Source organism: Delphinus delphis, chromosome 2 (genome assembly GCF_949987515.2).
Source record: "Delphinus delphis chromosome 2, mDelDel1.2, whole genome shotgun sequence".
In the NCBI taxonomy this organism is placed as follows: domain Eukaryota; kingdom Metazoa; phylum Chordata; class Mammalia; order Artiodactyla; family Delphinidae; genus Delphinus; species Delphinus delphis.
In genome coordinates this window covers 63259771-63279233 of record NC_082684.1, presented here as the reverse complement: position 1 = coordinate 63279233, position 19463 = coordinate 63259771, and the positions used below count along the sequence as shown (strand labels likewise).

The 19463-nt window shown below is 39.5% G+C and overlaps 1 protein-coding gene and 1 pseudogene across 7 annotated transcripts in view; one reads left to right on the top strand and one right to left on the bottom strand.

Annotated features, from left to right (window-relative positions):
* The window catches only part of RALGAPA1 (Ral GTPase activating protein catalytic subunit alpha 1), a 221604-nt gene that overhangs the window by 175967 nt on the left and 26174 nt on the right, over positions 1-19463 (bottom strand). For all 7 annotated transcript variants that reach the window (XM_060004676.2, XM_060004671.2, XM_060004677.2 and 4 more), the window contains exon 2: positions 332-442. In XM_060004676.2, coding sequence (XP_059860659.1) covers positions 332-442 — 111 coding nt within the window. The remainder of the gene's footprint in view (positions 1-331; positions 443-19463) is intronic.
* Positions 17062-18064, top strand: LOC132421163 (lysine-rich nucleolar protein 1-like; annotated as a pseudogene).

Here is a 19463-nt window from a genome sequence, read left to right as displayed (position 1 = left end):
AACAAATCATAATATATTGTGGAGAACTCTAAATGAACTCTAAAAATGAATTTATGAAAATGACTGCTCAAACCTGACATATGCCCCTAGGGCAGAGCAAAGGTGAGAAAACAAGTAAACCTGACCAGAGAAAAAAGAAATCTAAGCCTTCTCAAAATAATAAGGATATTACTACTAACCCATAGTGTGAGAGGGGTGTTCTACAAGCTGTCTAACAAAAAGCAGTGAAATAATACTAAAATTCCAATGTCCAAGAGTATATTTTTAAGTGAATGTTTATGACAATTATTTGAAATATCAACATAAGCCAAGACTGATTTTAACATCTTACCTTTCTGTTTAAGACTAGCTTCAATGGTAACAAAATTCTCAAAAAACACATAATATATATGTGAAAAATGTTGGTCAAAAAACTGTTTAAGATCGATGGACTCTGCATTCTCTGAAAAATAAATGAAAACAGTTTTTAGTGATTACTATTTATATCATGTTCAGCAAGTATTTATTGTGGCATGTTTCCTTCAAAAATGCCAAAGAACTGCTCTTAAAATTCTATTAAAATATTTAAGAGATGTGTTTATATATTTATATCCTTGTTCTCACAACTTTAGCTTTTAAAGATTTTAATTTTAAAAACTGGTCAAATCAGGTTATCATAATCTTTGTTTACTAAAAGAAAACAATGCCTCAGAAAGTTTTATCCAAAATCATTAAAAAAGAAGTCAAGTTCTATTTTCAATTCACAGCTATGCTCTCCTAACTTTTCCCCCAAGACAGTTAAAAATCGGTATTTCTAAGAGTAATAATACATGTCTAAAATACATTTACTTTAAATATCTAACAATAGGCTTTGCAAATAGGCACTTAAGTATTATAAAACTCAGGTAATACTGTTCTCTAAGAACTGTCAGTATAGTCCAAGGCAGAGAAACTGAACATTTAACTGTATGCAGAGCAGAAAGTGTTGGGTACTAACACAAAATTACTTTCAAAACTCAATGAGGGGTGAAGGTGGGGAAAGAACAAATGCCTGACAATGTATTATCTGAAAAGACCTCTATGGACAGGAAGGACTTTGGACATAAAGTGGTGGGTTTGAATGAGAAAGACATTCTCGGCATAAACAAAGACATTGAAGTGAGGAAAGCAGGATAGGATGCAGAAAAATAATTCATTTTGGCTAGCTTTGAGCATTTTGATAAAAATAAAATAGAAAAAGTATCCTTGATATGTCAAAAAATATCATAAGTGCAAACTAAGGAAATGGGATTTATTATTTAAAGCAAGATATCTACATCGTAGGTGTATATGTACTTATGCATTTTATTGTTTGGCTTATTTTCGGGGGGGTGAGAAAGTTGGGGAAAAGGGGAGGAATTAAGAACTTTTACTTTATATACTTCCTACTACTCAAATTCCTTTACAAAAAGCACGTCTCTTTTATAATAAACAAATTTGAAAAAAGCAACTGGAAGAACAAAGATTTTTTTGAACCTGGGAGTAAAATGAATAAACTACTAACTGCTGATAAACTCAAGTTAAACATCAATTAATTTCTTGGAATGCTCTAAGGCTGAATGGAAGATTTCAGAATAAAGTTAAATAGTAACAACATACAGACAGCACTTTAAACTCTGGTGTATTATCTTACCCTATGAATATTCATAAATCTTTAATGACATCTCATCTATGGAATTTTCCAAGACTGTTTCCCTTTTGTTTTGCCCTCCCCAAGGAAGGAATGGATGCCCTCTCCTCTCTATTCCCTTGTGTTCTCTACATTTCTCTCTCATGGAAGTAATTATGTCTCAAGTGTTTCCTTGTCTTTTTTCCAGGACTAGTCTATAGTTTCTTTAGGATAGAAAGTGTGTCTACCTTAGTATTTCCAAAACCTAAGCACAGTGCTGAGCACATATGTACTCAAATGTGTTTTATTATTAATCAAATAAATTATTTTAATGTTATTGTATTCATTTCGTAGCTTGGAAATTTTTATCTTGGAAAAGACTGCATAACCTACTGACAGGCAAAATAGCACTGCTTCATCTTGACTGGAATTAGAACACCCAGATTCCATTCCTACCTGTAACACTATCTGTGTACATTTTCACAGAACTAGGGGAAAAAACAATAATAATGGCTAACACAAACAATGTTTTCTATATGCCAGAAACTCTTCTAAGTCCTTTATAGAAATTAATTCCTAAAGTCCTCAGAACAACACTATGAAATAAGTACTACTATTATCCCTAACTCTAAAGATGAGAAAACAAGTATAGAGAGTTTAAGTGATTCAGTTAGTAAGAAACAGAGTCATGGATTTAAACTCCACACAGTCTGGATTTAGTGTCCATGCTCTTAACCTCTATGTTATTCAGCTTCCAGTGTAATATTGATACATCTATAAGAAAAATAAGAAAAGAACACTAGTAGTTTATCTGTTATCTGCCTGTAAGAAGATAAGAATAACTGTCATTGAATACTAGTTAAACATATTTTAGAGACTACCAAAATAAAACACATATACTGAGATAAACAGGAGAAGTATTCTGTTTTCCCCACTGAGTAGTTTGAAGTAACAAAGAACTATGAAATGAGAATGAAATAGACTGCTAAAATTACCTCTGAAATTCCTGAAATTAATGTTTCAAACAAAACTAATGTCCCAGGGGAAAGAAGAAAATGAGAACAATAACAAAGCAAAACAAAAAAAGTCAAAACAAAACAAAAGCAAACATGAATCAACTCAAGATTTTGCAACATAAATTTAGGAGCCAAGATAGTCTCTCTCAATTTCCTTCCCATGGTACAGCATGTTACACAAAGCCTGGAAACTACATACTTGCTAATAAAAAATACTGCATCAAAATTAGGTCAATTTGTTTTTTACTCTGTATCTATTTGTAATGAACTAGTTAGCAAATAAAAACTCTTATAAAACATTTTTGTTCACCAATTCACAAAATTTACATAGTGGGGGAAAACCGGAAAAAACACAAAAAAGGTGGATATAAGAGAATAAGAAGGTTCACTTATTTAAAAAGAAGTCTCTCTATAAAACAGTAACACAGAAGAAAGGAAAATATAAAAGGAAGGAAATCCACAAAGAAAGAGATTATGGAAAAACTTCTACCCAATACCTTTCCCCCAAAAATGCCCCAAACCCTTTATGTTTCCTCTTTTTGTGAATGCCTCCAGTACTTTTAGTCAGCATGGCTCCTAATTATGTCACATTAGTTAGTACAACTGTCCCTCGGTATCAGCAAGTGATGGTTCCAGGAACCCATCAGATGCCAAAACTGGAGAATCCCTTATATAAAATGACATAGTATTTGCATATAACCTATGCACATCCTCCCACACACTTTACGTCACCTCTAGATTACTTATAATACCAGACACAATGTAAATGCTATGTAAATAGTTGCCTGGGTGCGGCAAATTCAAGTTCTGCTTTCTGGAATTCTCCAGAATTTTTTTTCCTGAATATTTTTGATCCAAAGTAGGTTGAATCTGAGGATGTGGACCCACCCCTCCAAAATGGAGTGCCAACTGTATCATTCTCTTACAGATACTGGATGCTCTTTGGGAGCAGAAAGCATGCCTTAGCTTCTTTTACCTTTCTAATTTTTTCAAAATTTTAATCTGAGGAAGTGCTTTGCATAGTGCTAAACTGATGGTTGGCACTTAAAAAAAGTTTAAGCATTCAAAAACTTCCCCCATTTTTAGAAATACTTCTGTTTGATTTGTAATGTTTGTAAATTAGTATTTCCTTTAAAAAATCAAATAAACATTTCAACCACAAATTAAGACTGAAGTTTCTGAGGTTTTAAAAAAACTTATTCAGGCTTAGGACTGCTTTGAAGACCTTTGGGAATACTAACCTTAAGTAGCAAAACAGTTCTAGACTTCATTTAGTATTCACAAATAAAATTTCAGATGTCTCTAGGATCTTTTTATGAATAAGCTTCAAGAAGCTAATTAATATATTTACTTCCTACTACATCTTTTGAAGACATCTAAGCTCTGTAACAAATCTATAATTAAAAATTACAAAATTCAGAAGGCTAGTTTACCTGACCTTAAATTTCAGACACCTGTACTAAATACTTCCCTAGAAAAGTTATCACATAACCCATGCTAGATGACCAAAAATTCAACAAATTTTGCAATACCATCATTCTTCTTCCTCATCTATAAAAAAAAAGGCCACCATTTAGAACTTTTCCTCAAATGATGGCATTATAATACACTAATCTGTGAAGTGTATCACAAGTAATCTGCTCCTGATAATAAAGCACTGAACAATGCAAATTATTGCCTTAAAATAATCAATAATAATGAGGACTGATCCAACAATACAGTGAATAACACAAAAAACTCTCTCTAATTGCAGAGACACAGAAATGCTGGATAAAAACAAATAATACAAGCTCAAAAAAAAAAAGGAAGAGGAGAAGGAGTAGAAGTGAAGAAAAGAGAGTAAGTAGGGGGCTTCCCTGGTGGCGCAGTGGTTGAGAGTCCGCCTGCTGATGCAGGGGACACGGGTTCGTGCCCTGGAGCGGCTGGGCCCGTGAGCCAATGCCACTGAGCCTGCGCGTCCAGAGCCTGTGCTCCGCAACGGGAGAGGCCACAACAGTGAGAGGCCCGTGTACCGCAAAAAAAAAAAAAAAAAAAAAAGAGTAAGTAGGAAAGGAGGAAGTGGGATGGAGGAAGAGGTGTCATGAGGGAGAGGAGGATGGTGAGAATGTGGTATAAAGGCAGGGAGGGGTTGAAGGGGAAATATGTAGGAAAGGAGATAGGAAGGAAGTAAGGATGAGGAGAAGGGAGAATGGGTAAGGGAAAAGAAACACAAAAATGTAGTATTAAAATATAAGCAATATGGAGTCAAGCACAAATAAGGGGGGAAGTAGAAGGGAAAAGTAGGAAGAAAACAGAAAGAAGGTGCAAGAGAAAAGAAGGGCAGTAAAACCACACAAACAGGCTGGAAAATTATAAACAACACATTATCAAGTTCTAAGTAAAGAGGAGGGTATATGAGAAGGGAGAAGAAATTGAGAAAAGGGAGGAAGAGAGGACAAAAGGAAGAAACAGAGAAATAGTAAGTTGGAAGACAGACTGATGCTATTACTCAGAATGTAGCACAGAAAATAATAAGATGGAAACAGACTGCCTGAGAAGTCCCAAGAACAAAGATAAAATGTAAGCAATATTCAAAGAAATAAGGTCTGAGTACTATCTAAAATTGGTGAAATATGTAAATAAATCTTCAGACTGAAAAAGCACAGTGATTCCCAAGCAGGATGAACACAAATCCACGGTCACATCCTAACTCCAAAAACAAAATGGAAATATTACAACCAAGAAAAGTTACCTACACAGAAATATCAAAACTAACAACAGACTTCTCATCAGCCCAATAGAGGCAAGAAGACAATGCAATTTTATACTGAAAGAACTAAGGGAAAATAATAGTCATCATAAAATTCTTATTCAGCTAAACTACTGTTCAATAAGATGAACATGAAAATAAAGAAAAGGCATTTTCTAACATAGAGTTTAACACTTAAAAACTCTCACTCAGGGGCTTCCCTGGTGGCGCGGTGGTTGGGAGTCCGCCTGCCGATGCGGGGGACACGGGTTCATGCCCCGGTCCAGGAGGATCCCACATGCCGCAGAGCAGCTGGGCCCGTGAGCCATGGCCGCTGAGCCTGCATGTCCGGAGCCTGTGCTCTGCAATGGGAGAGGCCACAACAGTGAGAGGCCCACACACCGCAGAAGAAAAAAAAAAAAAATTAAAAAATTAAAAAAACTCTCACTCAAAGAATTACAAAAGATAGATTTCTGAACGAATAGAAATAAACTCACATGGAAGAGTGAGAAGCAAGAAGCCAAGATGAGCTAAGAAACTGGAAAGTGTGTGGGTAGATCTCAATGAGCACTGACTGTTAACAAAAGTACTAATGCAAAAGGTTACTAACAAGGAGGAAGTAAAATAATAGGCAATAATGTGAAAGATGAAACAAATGCTGGAGAAAGTATTTTAAGATCTTATTTTATTTAAGAGGACAGTAGAAACAGTGATGAACTCTAGACTTCAATATTAGTATGCTATTGAAGTTTTCTGAGTTACCAATAAGAGAATAACAACAATGCATAACTTCTAATCATTAGAAGGGAAAAAGAATATAGAGAAGCTTATCAACAACAGACATGAGTAAAGAAAAGCACCCAAAAAAAGTGAACGAGATGACGGAAATCAATATAAATATACAAGTAATTACAAAAAAGTTAATGGATTAAATGCCACAGTTAAGAGAGAGCTGTAATCATACTGGATTTAAAAACACACACAAAAGTCAAGCTACAAAGTATTTACTAAGAAAAGTATTTTTAACCCAAATACTAACCAAAAATACCAACAGTGATTGCTCAAAAAGAGACAAAAAGTAAACATTAAGGCAAGAATTAATACAATTAAAGAGTTCAATGTATTTTGACAAAAGGCTCTATTTACCAGAAAGCTTTCATTTCAATTTTGTATGAAGAGATATAAACAGCAAAAGCTGATAGATTTCTAAGGAAAAGCAAACCCATTTATAGTGTGGTAGCTTTTAACACATCTGTCTCATATTTAACAGAAGTAAGTAGTAAGTATACACAAGATTTGAACAACAAAATGAGCACTTTACCTGTAAAACTCTAAATTCAAGAGACTATAAGTCTTCCCATGTAAAAGTAGGGTATTTATAAAAACGGAACTATTAGGGGCTTCCCTGGTGGTCCAGTGGGTTAACACTCTGCACTCCCAAAGCAGGGAGGCCGGGTTCAATCCCTGGTCAGGGACCTAGGTCCCGCGTGCCGCAACTAGTAGCTCACATGGCGCAACTAAAAAAGCCCACATGCCACAACTAAAAAGAGCCCACATGCAGCAAGGAAGATCCTGCACACAGAAACAAAGATCCTGAATGCTACAACTAAGACCCGGCACAGCCAAATAAAAAAGTAAATAAATAAGTAAATATTAAAAACAAGAAAAGTTTAAAAACTGAATTACTAAGGACACAAACTAAATAGAAAACGAACCAAGAATAACTTAGCACATACCATGCTCTCTGACCAAAACGAACTAAAATTAAGAATTAACAACTAGGGAATTCCCTGCTGGCACAGTGGTTAAGAATCCGCCTGCACGAGGAGGAGCTTCAACATGGCGGAAGACTAAGACGCGGAGATCACCTTCCTCGCCACAAATACATCAGAAATACATCTACATGTGTAACAGCTCCTACAGAACACCTACTGAACACTCACAGAAGACCTCAGACTTCCCAAAAAGCAAGAAACTCCCCAAGTACCTGGGTAGGGCAAAAGAAAAAACAGAGACAAATGAATAGGGACACGACCTACATCTCTGGAAGGGAGCTGTGAAGGAAGGTTTCCACACATTAGGAAAGCCCTTCGCGAGCGGAGACGGCGGGTGGCGGAGGGGGGAAGCTTCGGAGCCGCAGAGGAGAGCACAGCAACAGGGGTGCGGAGGGCAAAGTGGAGAGATTACTGCACAGTCAATCAGTGTCGACCAGCACTCACCAGCCCGAGAGGCTCGTCTGCTCACCCGCCTGGGCGGGCGGGGGCTGGGAGCTGAGGCTCGGGCTTCGGAGGTTGGATCCCAGGGAGACGACAGGGGTTGGCTGCATAAACATAGCCTGAAGGGGGCTAGTGCACCACAGCTAGCTGGGATGGAGTCCGGGGAAAGGTCTGGAGCTGTCGAAGAGGCGAGACACTTTTTCTTGCCTCTTTGTTTCCTGGTCCGCGAGGAGAGGGGATTAAGAGCACCACTTAAAGGAGCTCCAGGGACGGGCGTGAGCTGCGGCTATCAGCGCGGACCCCAGAGACAGGTATGAGACACTCAGGCTGCTGCTGCAGCCACCAAGAAGCCTGTGTGCAAGCACAGGTCACTATCCACACCTCCCCTCCCGGGAGCCTGTGCAGCCCGCCACTGGTAGGGTCCCGTGATCCAGGGACAACTTCCCCAGGAGAACACACAGCGTACCTCATACTGCTGCAACGTCATGCTGGCCTCTGCCGCCGCAGGCTCGCCCCGCACTCCATACCCCTCCCTCCCCGCGGCCTGAGTGAGCCAGAGCCCCCGAATCAGTGGCTCCTTTAACCCTATCCTGTCTGAGCGAAGAACAGACACCCTCAGGCGACCTACATGCAGAGGCGGGGCCAAATCCAAAGCTGAACCCCAGGAGCTGTGCAAACAAAGAAGAGAAAGGGAAATCTCTCCCAGCAACCTCAGGAGCAGCGGATTAAATCTCAACAGTCAAGTTGATGTACCCTGCATCTGTGGAATACCTGAATAGACAACGAATCATCCCAAATTCAGGAGGTGGACTTTGGGAGGAACGAAATATATTTTTTTTCCCGTTTTTCTCTTTTTGTGAGGGTGTATGTGTATCCTCCTGTGTGTGATTTTATCTGTTTAGCTTTGCTTTTACCATTTGTCCTAGGGTTCTGTCTGTCCGCTGTTTTTCGTTTTTTGGTGTTTTTGTTTAGTATAGTGTTTAGTGCTTCTTATCATTGGTGGATTTGTTTTCTGGTTTGGTCACTCTCTTCTTTTGTTCCTTTTCTTAATTTTTATTACTTACAAAAAATTTCTTTTTAATAATTATTTTTTACTTTAGTAACTTTTATTTTATCTTCTTCATTCTTTCTTTTTTTTCTCCGTTTTATTCTGAGCCGTGCGGATGACAGGCTCTTGGTGCTCCAGCCAGGCATCAGGGCTGTGCCTCTGAGGTGGGAGACCCAAATTCAGGACACTGGTCCACAAGAGACCTCCCAGGTCCACATAATAACAAAGGCAAAAATCTCCCAGAGATCTCCATCTCAACGCCAAGACCCACCTCCACACAACGACCACCAAGGTGTAGTGCTGGACACCCCATGCCAAACAACTAGCAAGACAGGAACAGAACCCCACCCATTAGCACAGATGCTGCCTAAAATCATAAGGCCACAGACACCACAAAACACACCAACAGACGTGGACCTGCCCACCAGAAACAAAAGACCCAGCCTCATCCACTAGAACACAGGCACTAGTCCCCTCCACCAGGAAGCCTACACAACTCACTAAACCAACCTTAGCCACTGCGGACAGACACCAAAAACAACAAGAACTACGAACCTGCAGCCTGCGAAAAGGAGACCCCAAACACAGCAAGTTAAGCAAAATGAGAAGACACAGAAACACACAGCAGATGAAGGAGCAAGGTAAAAACCCACCAGACCTAACAAATGAAGAGGAAATAGGCAGTCTACGTGAAAAACAATTCTGAGTAATGACAGTAAACATGATCCAAAATCTTGGAAACAGAATGGAGAATATACAAGAAACATTTAACAAGGAACTAGAAGAACTAAAGAGCAAACAAACAATGGTGAACAACACAATAAATGAAAATAAAAATTCTCTAGAAGGAATCAATAGCAGAATAACTGAGGCAGAAGAATGGACAAGTGACCTGGAAGATAAAATAGTGGAACTAGCTACTGCAGAGCAGAATAAAGAAAAAAGAATGAAAAGAACTGAGGACAGTCTCAGAGACCTCTGGGTCAACATTAAAAACACCAACATTCGAATTATAGGGATCCCAGAAGAAGAAGATAAAAAGAAAGGGACTGAGAAAATACTTGAAGAGATTATAATTGAAAACTTCCCTAATATGGGAAAGGAAATAGTTAATCACGTCCAGGCAGCACAGAGTCCCACACAGGATAAATCCAAAGAGAAACACACCAAGACACATATTAATCAAAGTATCAAAAATTAAATACAAAAAAAATATTAAAAGCAGCAAGGGAAAAACAACAAATAACATACAAGGGAATCCCCATAAGGTTAACAGCTGATCTTTCAGCATTAACTCTGCAAGCCAGAAGGGAGTGGCAGGACATATTTAAAGTGATGAAGGGGAAAAACCTACAACCAAGATTACTCTACCCAGCAAGGATCTCATTCAGATTTGATGGAGAAATTAGAAGCTTTACTGACAAGCAAAAACTAAGAGAATTCAGCACCACCAAACCAGCTTAACAACAAATGCTAAAGGAACTTCTCTAGGCAGTAAACATGAGAGAAGGAAAACACCTACAATAACAAACACAAAACAATTAAGAATATGGTAATAGGAACATATATATCAATAATTACCTTAAACGTAAATGGATTAACTGCTCCAACCAAAAGACAGAGACTGGCTGAATGGATACAAAAACAAGACCCGTATATATGCTGTCTACAAGAGACCCACTTCAGCCCTAGCAACACATACAGACTGAAAGTGAGGCGATGGAAAAAAGATATTCCATGCAAATGGAAATCAAAAGAAAGGTGGAGTAGCAATTCTCATTATCAGACAAAACAGACTTTAAAACAAAGACTATTATAAAAGACAAAGAAGGACGCTACACAATGATCAAGGGATCAATCCAAGAAGAAGATACAATTGTAAATATGTATGAACCCAACATAGGAGGCACCTCAATACATAAGGCAAATACTAACAGCCATAAAAGGGGAAATTGACAGTAACACAATCACAGTAGGGGACTTTAACACCCCACTTTCACCAATGGACAGATCATCCAAAATGAAAATAAGGAAACACAAGCTTTAAATGATACATTAAACAAGATGGACTTAATTGATATTTATAAGACATTCCATCCAAAAACAACAGAATACACTTTCAAGTGCTCATGGAACATTCTCCAGGATACATTATAGCTTGGGTCACAAATCAAGCCTTGGTAAATTTAAGAAAATTGAAATTGTATCAAGTATCTTTTCCAACCACAATGCTATGAGACTAGATATCAATTACAGAAAAAATCGGTAAAAAATATAAACACATGGAGGCTAAACAATACACTACTTAATACCCAAGAGATCACTGAAGAAATCAAAGAGGAACTCGAAAAATACCTAGAAACAAATGACAATGAAAACATGACGACCGAAAACCTATGGGATGCAGCCAGAGCAGTTCTAAGAGGGAAGTTTATAGCAGTACAATCCTACCTCAGGAAACAAGAAACATCTCAAATAAACAACCTAACATTACACCTAAAGCAATTAGAGAAAGAAGACCAAAAACACCCCAAAGTTAGCAGAAGGAAAGAAGTCATAAAGATCAGATCACAAATAAATGAAAAAGAAATGAAGGAAACAATAGCAAAGATCAATAAAACTAAAAGCTGGTTCTTTGAGAAGATAAACAAAATTGATAAACCATTAGCCAGACTCATCAAGAAAAAAAGGGAGAAGACACAAATCAATAGAATTAGAAATGAAAAAGGAGAAGTAACAACTGACACTGCAGAAATACAAAGGATCATCAGAGATTACTACAAGCAACTATATGCCAATAAAATGGACAACCTGGAAGGAATGGACAAACTCTCAGAAATGCACAACCTTCTGAGACTGAACCAGGAAGAAATGGAAAATATGAACAGACCAATCACCAGCACTGAAATTGAAACTGGGATTAAAAATCTTCCAACAAACAAAAGCCCAGGACAAGATGGCTTCACAGGCAAATTCTATCAAACATTTAGAGAAGAGCTAACACCTAGTCTTCTCAAAGTCTTCCAAAATACAGCAGAGGGAGGAACACTCCCAAACTCATTCTACGAGCCCACCATCACCCTGATACGAAAACCAGACAAAGATATCACAAAGAAAGAAAACTACAGGCCAACAGCACGGATGAACATAGATGCAAAAACCCTCAACAAAATACTAGCAAACAGTATTCGACAGCAAGTTAAAAGGATCATACACCATGAGCAAGTGGGATTTATCCCAGGAATGCAAGGATTCTTCAATATACACAAATCAATCAATCAATGTGATACACAATATTAACAAACTGAAGGAGAAAAACCATATGATCATCTCAATAGATGCAGAGAAAGCTTTCGACACAATTCAACACCCATTTGTAGGCATAGAGGGAACTTTCCTCAACACAATAAAGGCCATATACAACAAAGCCACAGCCAGCATCGTCCTCAATGGTGAAAAACTGAAACCATTTCCACTAAGATCAGGAAGAAGACAAGGTTGCCCACTCTCACCACTACTATTCAACACAGATTTGGAAGTTTTAACCACAGCAATCAGAGAAGAAAAAGAAATAAAAGGAATCCAAATCGGAAAAGAAGAAGTAAAGCTGTCACTGTTTGCAGATGACATGATACTATACATAGAGAATCCTAAAGATGCTACCATAAAACTACTAGAGCTAATCAATGAATCTGGTAAAGTAGGATACAAAATTAACGCGCAGAAATCTCTTGCATTCCTATACACTAATGATCAAAAATCTGAGACAGAAATTAAGGAAACACTCCCATGTACCACTGCAACAAAAAGAATCAAATACCTAGCAATAAACCTACCTACGGAGACAAAAGACCTGTATGCGGTAAACTGTAAGACACTGATGAAAGAAATTAAAGATGATACAAATAGATGGAGAAATATACCATGTTCTTGGATTGGAGGAATCAACATTTTGAAAATGACTATATACCCAAAGCAGTCTACAGATTCAGTGCAATCCCTATCAAACTACCAATGGCATTTTTCAAGAACTAGAACAAAAAATTTCACAATTTGAATGGAAACACAGAACACCCTGAATAGCCAAAGCAATCTTGAGAAAGAAAAATGGAGCTAGAGGAATTAGGCTCCCGGACTTCAGACTATACTACAAAGCTACAGTAAGCCAGACAGTATGGTATTGCCACAAAAACAGAAATTTAGATCAATGGAACAGGACAGAAAGCCCAGAGATAAACCCATGCGCATATGGTCACCTTATCTTTGATAAAGCAGGTGACAATATACAATGGAGAAAGGCAGCCTCTTCAATAAGTGGTGCTGGGAAAACTGGACAGCTACATGTAAAAGAATGAAATCAGAACACTCCCTAACACCATGCACAAAAATAAACTCAAAATGAACTAAAGACCTAAATGTAAGGCCAGACACTTTCAAAGTCTTAGAGGAAAACATAGGAAGAACACTATTTGACATAAATCACAGCAAGATCCCTTTTGACCCACTCTTAAAGAAATGGAAATGAAAACAAAAATAAACAAATGGGACCTAATGAAACTTAAAAGCTTTTGCACAGCAAAGGAAAACATAAACAAGATGAAGAAACAACCCTCAGAATGGGAGAAAATAGTTGCAAATGAAGCAACTGACAAAGGATTAATCTCCAAAATATACAAGCAGCTCATGCAGCTCAATATCAAAAAACAAACGACCCACTCCAAAAATAGGCAAAAGACCTAAAAAGACATTTCTCCAAAGAAGATATACAGATTGCCAACAAACATATAAAAGGATGCTTAACATCAGTGAGCAGTAGAGAAATGCAAATCAAAACTACAATGCGGTATCACCTCACACCACTCAGAAGGGCCATCATCCAAAAGTCTACAAACAATAAATGCTGGAAAAGGTGTGGAGAAAAGGGAACCCTCTTGCACTGTTGCTGGGAATATAAATTGATACAGCCACTATGGAGAATAGTATGGAGGTTCCTTAAAAAACTAAAACTAGAGCTACCAGATGACCCAGCAATCCCACTAGTGGGCACATACCTTCAGAAAACCATAATTCAAAGAGTCATGTACCACAATGTTCACTGCAGCACTATTTACAATAGTCAGAACATGGAAGCAACCTAAGTGTCCATGACAGATGAATGGATAAAAGAACATGTGGCACATTTATACAGTGGAATATTAGCCATAAAAAGAAGCGAAATTGAGTTATCTGTAGTGAGGTGGATGGACCTAGAGTCTGTCATATAGAGTGAAGTAAGTCAGAAAGAGAAAATAAATACCGTATGCTAACACATATATATGGAATCTAAAAAGAAAAAAAAAATGGTTCTAAGAACCTAGGGGCAGGATGAGAATAAAGACGCAGACATAGAGAATGGACTTGAGGACACGGGGAGGGGAAAGGGTAAGCTGGGACGAAGTGAGAGGTTGGCATGGACATATATACACTAACAAATGTAAAACAGATAGCTAGTGGGAAGCATCCACATAGTACAGGGAGATCAGCTCGGTGCTTTGTGACCACCTAAAGGGGTGGGATAGGGAGGATGGGAGGGAGATGCAAGAGGGAGGGGATACAGGGACATATGTATACGTACAGCTGATTCCCTTTGTCATACAGCAGAAACTAACACACCATTGTAAAGCAATTATACTCCAATAAAGATGTTAAAAAAAAGAAGAGAAAAAGGTAGAGGAAACAGATGAAATTAATTTGAATATATTATATTTAACCAATATATCAAAAATATTATTTCAATATATAATAAAAATTATTAGTGACATAAAAAAACCCTTAAACACAAAGTAAAATAAAAATTATTCTCTTGCTTTCAAAGATTCGACATAGGCACAGAGGAAATGAGGAGATACAGTGAAAAAGATAATCTTATAAACAAAGATACAATGTTTGATTTAAGAGCAGCATCAATTCTGTTTTATCAAACATACCAGAAGCATAGAGACATAAAGATAAGGCAAACAGTTATAATCACTTATGTTTACTTAATAGTTTACATTTGCATAGATAGCACTTTTACAGTTACACAAACATATCTTATTCATTCTCCATGAATATATATATATATATATTTTTTTTTTCGATATGCGGGCCTCTCACTGTTGTGGCCTCTCCCGTCGCAGAGCACAGGCTCCGGATGCGCAGGCTCAGAGGCCATGGCTCACGGGCCTAGCTGCTCCACGGCATGTGGTATCCTCCCGGACCGGGGTACGAACCCGTGTCCCCTGCATCAGCAGGCGGACTCTCAACCACTGCGCCACCAGGGAAGCCCTCCACGAATACATTTTTGAAATAGGTATATTATTTCCACTTTCTGAGGAAATTAAGCCTGAGAGAAGTTAGGTAACAAGTCCAGGTCACACAAAGCTATGAAACAGTTCCAAATCAGCTTTTCTGATCCCTCAATCAACACCACCATATTAGCTACACTTCAGGCAGTACACCAAAGCATAATATAACCTTGTGGCCAATTTTAATCAAATTCATTCTGAAAGAACGGTATTTTTAAAGAATTATTTGAAAGCTACACAGTCCTGTAGAGGCTGAGATAGATACTCTGAAGTTTTAGGATAGTGAAAATTTTTAGTTTGCTACTTCATGACCTCTTGCCTGAATTTTATTAGTAGCCTCCTACCTAATCTCACACCATTTGAAGGCCACTTTTTATCCGTCCTCCACATATTGCTACCAGAATAATTTACCAAACCTGAGTCCAACTACCGGTATCACTCATCAGCTTAAAATACTTAAGGCATTTCCCACTGTAAACAGGATAAGCCTGGGTTCCTTCACATGATATACAAGTCCTATTTTTCTTCCCTAACTTCCTAATATCTGTCCACTACCCACTACACAGTAAGAAACTAAATTATGATACATCCATACAAATGAATAGGCAGCCACTAAAAATATTCATAAAAGAACATTTTAATAAAACTGAAAAACATTAAGTATAGTTTAAAAAGCAAGTTATAAGTAGGTAATATCAGCGAGTTAGTGGAATAAGGAACTCTGAAAATCTTTTCCTCCATTAAAAACAGCTAAACAAAAGCAAAAACAGTAAAAGTCAACCTTTTCATAGACCTGGAAATTAATCAAAAGCTCGCAACAATCAAGCACATTTTTTCAAGAAAAATGGATGAATCTCAGTAAGAACAGTTAGCTCTGTGGCATTTCAAACTTACTGTGTTCCCATTCCCCATCCTCATCTCCATAGCAGCCTTAAAAACCAACAGCCCAGGATCACAGTGAGAAACAGCAGCCTATGGGTCACTGGAGGAGTCAGAACAGAATTGGAGTTCTTTCAAAGCTTCACTCTAAGAGAAATGTCATTATTTGACTTATCTAGCTGCTCCTTCGAAAATCCAGCTTGCAAAGCTTGTCTTTATTTGAGTAACTCAGAACTCACACACGGCAACAGCTTTTCCCCTGGAGACATTTGTGGAAAACAATCAGTGGCAATTATTTAACACCACAGCTGCCTGAGGCAGCAATCACTGATGAGGCAAACAACTAACCAAAAAAAAACTTAAAAGGAAAAATATAGAGAATGTGCTATCCATAGGGAACTTTAAAGAGCTACAACATATTAAGGGGAGTATAGAAAGCCATGAGCTGAGCTGCAAGCATACTAAGGAAAGTCTGGAAAAAGATTTAAACTTTCACCTCTGTCTGATCTTGAGGTTACACAAGAAAGATGTGAAGGCTAAAAAAGTATTGTAAACGGTTTCTTGAATACTGACAGTATGTCCCAATACACACAGAGAGCTCCTTCGCAAAGACTAGGAAACTTACTGACTCCAGGCTTGTAAGGAAGTATCCGTGCAGGCATTAGCTGACCACTAAGTTGAACGAGTAAAGAATGTGGTGGTCACATAGGAGAAAGAAAATACACTGCACATAGTTCAGGAAAGTCATTAAAGAATCACACAGCAACAATAACAACAGAAACAACAAACCCTGGGGGAGAGGGAGAAAGTGGTTTCCAGAGTTGCTGTATTATTTAAAATGTCAGTTTTTCAACAAAATTACAAGACACACAAAGAAATAAGAAAGTATGCCCCTGCCGTGGTGCAACTAAGCCCGTGCACCACAACTGCTGCGCCTGCGCTCTACAGCCTGCGAGCCACAACCACTGAGCCCACGTGCCACAACTACTGAAGCCACATACCTAGAGCCTGGGCTCTGCAGAGAGAAGCCACTGCAACGAGAAGCCCATGCACCGCAACAAAGAGGAGCCCCCACTCATCGCAACTAGAGAAAGCCTGCGTGCAGCAATGAAGACCCAAGCAGCCAAAAATAAATAAGTAAATATAAATAAATTAAAAAAAAAAAAAAAGGAAAGTATGCCCCAGCTCTCACGTGGAGGCAGGGAAGTTTGGCCTTTGGGAATGATCACTAAGACTCAGAAAGGAGACCTGGGCCTTGGGCTCCCAGAGAAAAAGAAGAAAAAGAAGGTAGTCAAAGAACCAGAGACTCAATACTAGGTTTTAAATAGTGACAATTACTTCAGAGAGGTTTGTCCCACAAGAGCCATACCACCCTCGAAGAATGTGGTCCAAGAGCAGGCACCCAAAATGCCTCTAGTGAAGAAAAAGAACTGTCATAGCCCTGTGAGGAGCCCCTAGAACCTGAGGCCACGTTACATGCTGGACGGACTGAGCTGTCACCCAGCCGCAGGAAGCAGGCACTTGGTCCATCCAAGTCACTCAGTGGGGAGAAGAGGAAGTCCATGTCCCCTGGCTTGAGGGTGAAGACCTCCCCAGACCCCATGCAGGTTGAGGAGGTAACCACAGCTGGCAAGAAGCTCAAAAAACACAAGAAGGAGAAAAAGGCCCAGGAAGCTACAGCCTTCTCAGCCAGGGACCCTTGGTTCTGAGAGGCCAGGGATGCTTTGTACACTTGCTCAGTTGGGAAAGATGGCATCTGGGAGCAGGCAGCCTCGGGACAGAAACAGAAGTAGGGGAGCCCCAGGGAACACAACGTGAAGATGAAGCAACATGAGGATGAAGGAGAAAAAGAAAATCCACCAGGAGGGAGATACCCCTCCTGGGGCACCCTGAGCTCTCCAGGTCCGGGTTGAGCAGCCCTAGGAAAGAAAGTAAAAAGAAGCCAGTCAAAGTTGAAGCTCCAGAATACATCCCAACAGGAGATGGCCCCAAGGCTCCTGTGAAGAAAATGAAGTCCAAGAAAAAAGCAGAGCAGGCAGACATTGAGGAGCCAGCTCTGAAGAGGAAGAAGAGGCAGGAGAGCAGAGTAGGAGGAGAACCTTGGGATGAGGAGCACAACACGGACTTGGAGGTGGTGTTGGAAAAGAAAGGCAACAAGGACAACGCACACATAGGCCAGGTGCGGCCTGGTCCTCATCCCTCCAGTGCATCTTCCCTCCCCTAGATGCACACTCGCCTACTGCCAAGCCACAAGATCCTGGTCCCAGAGGCGTTAGGGACTCCAAAGGCCACCAGGCCAGCCTCTGCCACACCTCCAGCAGCAGGGAGCCCGTGGTCTCCAACACTTCATGCCACGACTTTGGCTGAGGGGCTTTCTGGTCCTTCAGAATCCCAGGCTGAGGCTGTCCTCCTCGTAACTGCTGCAGGGGGAGAAGAGGACACGTGCTCTGCCTCACCCACGCGTGACCACCTCCTCGCCTCCACTCAGGAGCATTTTTTTTTTGCCTTTCGCAGCTTTATATAAATATAATTGACATACAATAATCTGCACATATTTAAGGTGAACAATTTGATGAGTTTTGACATATGTATGCATCCAGGAAACCAGCAACGATTAAGGTAATGAACATACCCATGATTTGCAAAAGTTTCCTTGTGCCCGTTTGTAATCCATCCCTTCCTTCCCCATCCCCAGATAACCACTACTACTCTGTCACTATGAAGTAGCTTGCATTTTCTAGAAATTGTATATAATTGGGATTATAGAATATTTACTTTTTTTTTTTTTTTTTTGCGGTACGCGGGCCTCTCCCGTTGCAGAGCACAGGCTCCGGACGTGCAGGCTCAGTGGCCATGGGTCATGGGCCCAGCTGCTCCGTGGCATGTGGGATCTTCCCGGACAGGGGCACGAACCCGTGTCCCCTGCATCGGCAGGTGGACCCTCAACCACTGCACCACCAGGGAAGCCCTACTGTGTTTTAAACTGGCTTCTTTCACTTAGCATAACCATTTTGAGATTTATCTATATTGTTGCATGTATCAATAATTTGTTCCTTGTTATCAGCTGTCCAATATTTCTAGCATTGTTTGTTTTGATGTTAAAAACATTTTCAATTCTCAGTTGAATTGCCTAGGCACCTTTGTAACAAATCAACTGACTATGACCAAAACAAAACAAAAGCATGCCCCATGTACAGGAGAAAGATCAATCAATAGAAACTGTCCCTGAGGAAGAACAAACATTAGATCTACTAGGCAAACACTATCATCTGTTTTAAATATGTTCCAAAAAATAAAGGAAACCATGTCTAAAGAACTAAAGGAAAGTGTGAGAATGGCACCTCACCAAGGAGAGGATATCAATAATGAGGTAGAAATTATGTTTAAAAAAAAGAGTTTAGGGCTTCCCTGGTGGCACAGTGGTTGAGAGTCCACCTGCCGATACAGGGGACACGGGTTCGTGCCCCGGTCTGGGAGGATCCCACATGCCACGGAGCGGCTGGGCCCGTGAGCCATGGCCGCTGAGCCTGCGTGTCCAGAGCCTGTGCTCCGCAACGGGAGAGGCCACAACCGTGAGAGGCCCGCGTACTGCAAAAAAAAAAAAAAAGAGTTTTAAAAGTACA